Source organism: Pseudopipra pipra, chromosome 12 (genome assembly GCF_036250125.1).
Source record: "Pseudopipra pipra isolate bDixPip1 chromosome 12, bDixPip1.hap1, whole genome shotgun sequence".
Lineage (NCBI taxonomy): Eukaryota > Metazoa > Chordata > Aves > Passeriformes > Pipridae > Pseudopipra > Pseudopipra pipra.
In genome coordinates this window covers 3,518,883-3,525,342 of record NC_087560.1, presented here as the reverse complement: position 1 = coordinate 3,525,342, position 6,460 = coordinate 3,518,883, and the positions used below count along the sequence as shown (strand labels likewise).

The window sequence follows — 6,460 nt, the reverse complement described above, 5'->3', positions numbered from 1 at the left end:
CCATGTTTTAGGTTTCCTCTCCTGCTGCAGCTAAGGAGTGATGCTGCAGTTGTCTGGCAGGGCCCTGGCCAAGCTGAAGGTTACTGTGCACCTTCTATCACTGCTCAATTCAGCCAAAGCTGTCATTACCTCCTCAGCCTGGGCAAGCACTGCTGGTCTGCCACTGCTGCCTCAATTGCCATTCCAGCTCCTCCTGTGCCTCCAAGCCTGAGCTAGTGCCAGGTTCTGGGAGCCCTTCAGCACTGATGTGCATGTGCTGCATAATAACTTTGGGAAGTGAGGGAAGGACAAGTGCAAAGGACTGTAGGGAGCTAAAGAAAGGGCCTGCAGCAACTGCTATTCCATTCTTGAAGGAAGACTTATTCTAAGGTACTGCAAGTGCCTCTGACCTTCACTGTGCTTCATTTAAGGAATAATTGCATTGACCATTACAGCTTTTTTCTTTTGTTGAAATTTCTCTTTGTCTTTCCTGCTGTGTCTTAGCTAACAGCTCCTCCCTGCTCCATGCCTTTTGGGTAGCAATTTGATTAATTTTCATTGTCTTTGTTCAGTTTTAAGACCTGAAACCTTGGCAAAGAGGGTCATTCTGCCCCCAGAAACAGTTCACTCTGATTCAATCACCGACTTTTATTTTTTTTTTTTTTTGAAAAGGGAAGAGTGGCAGAAACCATCCATCAGTCCCTTGGTAAGCACAGTGACATTCTTAAATACTGAACTAGAAAGACTGATAGAGCTGAAATCTGTGAAATACAGTGAACCTGCACAGTGCAACTTCTGGGAAGAGGGATTGTTGAAGAACAAAGTGCCTGGAAAGGAGCCAGGAAGTGACTGCGCCAGCAATCCCAGAGGTGCAGAGGCTGTAGACAGCAGTAGGAGACAAAGAAGGCTGTGAGCAGGAGAGGAGAGGCTGAGCCAGGTGGAAGGGAGGATGCCCTGGTGACACTGGGCTGCAGATTGTGTGAGGATGTGACTGGCAATCCCCTGGTGCTCAGAGGGGGATCAGAGCAGTGCAGCACTGCTGGAGACTTGGCTTATCTGTTGTGTTGTTGGGTTTTTAAACTTGAAAATCCCAGAGAGGTGTTAGGGAAACTTTCAGCCAAGGCCTTGAGCTTATCATCTGTCCAGAATCCAGAGCAAAGCAGAGCCATGGGTAGTGTGGATTTCATTGTATTAGGAGATGGTTGTGGTGGGGAGTGCCTGAACTTTCCTTACTACAGATGTGTCTCTGTCCTTCAGCTGTTCCTCTCTAGCTGCATTCACTGGTTTTCTTCTCTTCATCAGTGACCCTGATGAAGAAGTCAGTCCACTGTCAAAAATACCAGCCTGACCTGTGCAGGGAGAGAAGGGGATCCATGGCTGCAGTGACCATGAGGGTGGCTCACGGGCTGGCTGGAGACAGTCCTCCATCCTGCAGAAACTGCACTTGCTTCCGTGCCCTTTTTCCTTCAGTGCAGTGAAGGTCTGAGCAGGATTTCCCTCCCAGGTTCGCTGAGCTTTGTGACACTGCTGGCAGGACAGTGTGCTGAGGGTGGGAGAACAGGGCTAAGAAAAGCAAGTCCTGATCTCTCAGGGCTGAAGATGGATTTTGCAGACGGTGTAGGCCAGGAGATGCTGGAACGGGGTAGGAGCAAGGAAGAGGAGAGCACGGTCAGTTGGGTATTTCCTGACTGGTAGTTGCAGAAAACAGTATTATGGGATGCCCTCGGTCATCCCTGAAGCAGACCTTGTGTGCAGGTTGTTTTCAGTAATAGAATATTTTTAAAGTCTGAGGGCTGGGGCTTCTTTTCATCAAAGCTTTTCGAGATAAGACCCTGGCACGAAGCCTCGCTGCCCATTCCTTTCCGCTGTCCACCAGCCATCCTCGTTTTCTTCAATGACAACCACGATGTCTCCTTCACTGATGTCCAGTTCATCCATGCTCTGAAAGGAGACAGGGAAAAGCAATGTGGTTAGCCTGAGAGCACAGGAGGGCCCAAGCATGGATGTGGTGGGATTTTTTTAATCCTGCCCTTCATCAACTGTCTGCTTGGAATGAGCCTGAAATACCAGACAGTGAGGGATTAAGCATTTTGGCTATTTCCTTGAGACCTTCACATTTGCCCAGCCTCCATGGTGTCTCCTCCTGTGCAACTTGACAACACTGGGGAAGGCCACAAGGGGTTAAATACAACTGTCCTAAACCAGCTAACCATGATCTGCATAGTCTGCAGGTGTTGCTAAATAAAACAGAGCACAGCTTAATTCCCAAGGGAGATAACAGTGTCTCTGTTAATCCATGCCTTAAATAGGTCTCCCAGTTTTTTTAGCAGGGAGCAGCAGTGACCAGTGGAGGTACAGCGACTCTTCCCGACAGCAGTGCCTTCCATCCCTGACACAAATGCAGAGGCTGCAGGGAAGCTCTCCCTGAGCTCCCAGGCAGCTATCAGCCCATGCTGGCCTATTTTCCATAGGAAACCACTTTGCTGCCTGCAGCGTAGTAAAATAGAAAACAGGGTAAGAGAGGCTTCCAGAGATGTTTGATGTGTCAGCTAAAACTAAATTTAATGTACCTGAGTGGGTAAGAATGGACTCAAAAGATGAGAGGTTTCAATGTACAATATACTAAAGGTAGTAACAGGCTCTTTTCTCAGCAGGGAAAATCCGTGTGTGTCATAGTTTCAAGGCAGCTCTCAGAGTAAGGATCTCACAAAGTGATCCAGTAGTCTCCTCAGGGGAACTGCCTTTAGCAGTGAGGTACTTTCAGCTATGCTTAGATGAAATTTCAGTAAATAATAATAAAAGAGTGTTTAAAACAAAGCAAAAAAAAATATAATCTAATAAAAGGAGTTGGAATACTGCTGTACCTAAGAGAAAGTGCTCCTTTTGAGCCCTTTCTCTGTTTTCATTATTTATCTGGCTCTCTATTTTGTCACCTGTCAGCATTTCTTCACTGTTGGCCATTGATGGCAAGTCCCTTGGTGTGATGCTCTCTCTGCACTGTAACATAAGACCTCCTGGATGCTGTTCCTTCTGTTAATCTAAAGCTAATAAAGGGACCCTTACACTGACAAGCAAAGCAGCAGGCTGGAGTCCAGGTTCTGGAGTCCATCTGAATAAGTAAATACTACTGGTCCATTCCCCTTTTACTGCAGGTATCCTGCCTAGTTAGGACTGAAGTCAGAGAGAGTTCAGTTCCCAGTAAAGGATGCAGGGTGCTCTTTGTAACAATCCTTTGATAGAGGAACCACATCCACTGTGATTCTGCAACTTGCAACATGGGAGTGTAGGGAAAGAGTGTCATTTATAGGGAGTCAGCCCTCTCCAGCATGGAGAGCCAGCAGAGCAGGACCAGTCGTGGCTGTGAAGTGACAATAACATCTCCTGCACAGAATTAACACTTTCAAGATGTTTGAATCAGCATAATTTATTTTTTTTTTTAAATCTGATGCTATGAAATATTTATTTTGAAGCCTTGTTTTACCTGGGCTGTGTAGTCATAAAGTACTCTGTAGTCCTGTGATGATGTGATCCCAGCTTCTTCATTTACAAAAATGGATGCATAGACTCCATCTGTTCTCTCTGCTAGGGGGGAAAAAAATGAGGAAAAAATACCCACCACAGAAACAAAGAGTTCAGTTGCTTATAAATGCGTGGGATCATATGCAAGACTTCACAAATACAAGGGTTTCTGTTCTCTCTCTGCCTGGAGATGTACATGTATAGAAAAGCTGCTGTGAACTGTAGGTAAAGTCTTGCACAAAAACTGTCCCCCATTGATTAGATGACAATACACCCACTGAACTTTGTGGGAGGTCAGAAAGTAGCTTTAGCCTCATCCAGGTTGGGAAAAATGTTTACCCTGGTAAAAAACAGTCCAAGGAGGGCAATGCTGTGATTAAAATGGTTGCTACTGGGGGCATAAAATTCTAGCAGTCCAGTGACTCACACAGGGCTTCTCTTGTTCCCTTGAGAAAAATGGAAAATACTCTGCCAGTGGGTCACCAGACAATTTTCCAATGGTTGATATAGTTCTCAAATAGCTATTTGTCATGGACATAACTTCTCTGCAGATGTTTTGTTTCAATCCAGCTTGTTGTAATCAGGGCAAACTCTTATTCCTTCTCAGCATCTGTCCGGGAGCTTCCCCTGCTGAGCACCAAACGCAGTAAGCGAGATAGTCTGGGCTTTGTTTTTGGGTGCCCAAGCAGGCAGGCCTGACAGAGGCAGTTGATTTTAAAGCTGTTGTTTTAAAACAACTTTTTTATTTTCTTCCTGCTGTATGAATCACACTTAAAATGGTTTTATTTACTATCAAACCAATAAAAATGCCATAAGCCGTTACTTTCTCCGAAGTCAAAATACTGTGTTTTAAATATCATCTGATAAATTTCTAGTTGTAAGGGTTACAAGACAACAGTGTAGGTGTTAGATGAGATAGATATTTGCATTCATAAAGCATGAACCTGGTCTGTTAAAAGCTTTATGTATTCCCTCAGGCTTTTTAGAGGCAGTGTATTCCACACAAAGAGAAAACTAATATCTAAGTCAGACTGTGCTGCTCTGAATGTACAGTCCCCCCTTCCCTAGATGGAGGTTTTGAAGATTCTGTGGATTATCTGGCACTTGAAACTGAGAAATTTATTTAATACACATCCACACGAAATTCATTTCCAGACTATTTTGACTACCAACATGTGAATGTCTGCCACATGTCAGAGCCTGATTTAGCAACGTGATCTAAACCAAACACATCTGGTAAACTGATTTCCTGTGGAGTCATACCAAGAGGAGGGGCTGAAGGAGTGGCAATTTCCGTGTGGTTTTTGCTGCTCCCATGCAGGAGTCCAGAGAATCTGCAGAACCAAGAGAAGCCAATGACAGAATGAGTGAACAGGCCTGGGTATGAGCATTCCTTCATCTCAGCTCTCTGACTCAGCCTTTCCTCCATCTGCTTCACACTGAGTAGATGTCACCTCTTCCCATGGCCTTCTATTTTCATTTATGCTGTAGATATATTTACCTTCAGTTAGAAATATATTTTTTAAAGTGCAGCAGAATACTGAACCATCAGCCATCACTAAATTGTGCATAACATGCAGCAGGACAGTATTTTGTTGTGGATCCAAAGACTCATAGTGTGAAACTCCAATTATTTCATAATGTTAATACCAGGAGAATTGTCAGTTGTTTATAGGAGGTTAACATATATTTGTGTTTAAGGAAAACTGATACAATTTAAAATACAGAGCTTGTATAACGAGCCTTTCTAAAAACTGTGAGTTTAAGTGAATTTTTATTTTAATCTATCCCTAGTTATTTCCTCTATCACAGCTGGGTACTGGAGACTAAGTAAAGTGAGAAAATGGGTTAGGATTCTCAAGCAGAGATGGAAATAGCATTGCATGCTTAAGGCACATTTAAACAGTATAATTTTTTCAGCTAGTGAACACTCGATGTGTCTGGAAAATGGATATCCTGACTCCACAGTTCCTGAAAAACTCAGACTGAGTCTCTCTAGGCTCCTCGCCCATGCAGAGCACAGTTGTGTTTGAAATGGCAATACAGTTGTCTTATGTAACTGCATAGGATGCAGCACTGAATTCATTATTGTAGAAGATCTGGTTTTCAACAGAAAAACAAAGTATAGTGTGTAGCCCTGATCAGCTCCCTGACAAGCCTGCACCACACTTCAAATGGGAGATCACAGCCTGCTTCCTGTCTTTGCCATGTCCTAAGGCTTGTCACGACATAAATCTCTTGTGCTTTAACTATGATGCCACTCCCACTGTGAATTAGCCATTTCAGTAAAAAGTATTTAAACCAATAGATCTACCATGCCCTTCTGCTGGTGTAGCTACATCCACATTCCAACATTTACCAGCAGAAATGGATCAGAAAAAAAAAAAAAAAAAGCCTCCCTAATGATCACAGTTATTATTTTTCCCCTTTGGTTGAGATGCAGAGAGCAGCTCTTTGTTCTGCTCAGCTGAGCAGTGCAGGAATCCAGGAGGGAATGCCCCAGAGGACAGCTCTGCCCAGCCTTTGCTCCTGGCCAGGTTCACCTTTGCCTCCCTTGAGCAAGGTGGGTTTGTTGCTATGTGCCCTGACTCACTGGGAAAGAGGAAACCAGTGACTGCTCTCCACCCCTGGGCAACTAATTGTGTGATGAACTCATCCTGTGTCACTCTTCCCACTGGGCCACGGCAAAACTGCTCTGACTCCGGTTTTAATAGATTTACTTCTTCTGGCAAGTTACACTTATTGATACGTGGCTGCCTCTTGCTACAGTGAAGGAAGTAATGACTTTCCAGGTGCTGTTTTCTGTCTTCATACCTTGCTGTTCATGCTGAGAAATACCCGTGCTGGGAACTGAAGGTTGCCACTCACCTCTTCATCATCCCACAGGACTGGGTGGGGCTGCTGTTGCGTCTGTTGGGCTCTCTGCTGTAGTAGTTCTCATACCCTATGGCATCTGCAACAG

General features: G+C 44.5%; 1 protein-coding gene across 2 annotated transcripts in view; it reads right to left on the bottom strand.

Moving 5' to 3' along the window:
- Positions 1 to 584: 584 nt before the first annotated feature.
- PSTPIP1 (proline-serine-threonine phosphatase interacting protein 1) overlaps positions 585 to 6,460 on the bottom strand; it is a 50,273-nt gene continuing 44,397 nt past the window's right edge. The window contains exons 12-15 of one of the 2 annotated variants that reach the window (XM_064668449.1): positions 6,367 to 6,451; positions 4,762 to 4,832; positions 3,461 to 3,558; positions 585 to 1,920 (exon numbers count right to left, since the gene is read on the bottom strand). In XM_064668449.1, coding sequence (XP_064524519.1) covers positions 1,789 to 1,920; positions 3,461 to 3,558; positions 4,762 to 4,832; positions 6,367 to 6,451 — 386 coding nt within the window. In that variant the 3' untranslated portion in view covers positions 585 to 1,788. Of the gene's footprint in view, positions 1,921 to 3,460; positions 3,562 to 4,761; positions 4,833 to 6,366; positions 6,452 to 6,460 lie in introns of both variants that reach the window. The other variant, XM_064668448.1, reaches the window with a different exon arrangement.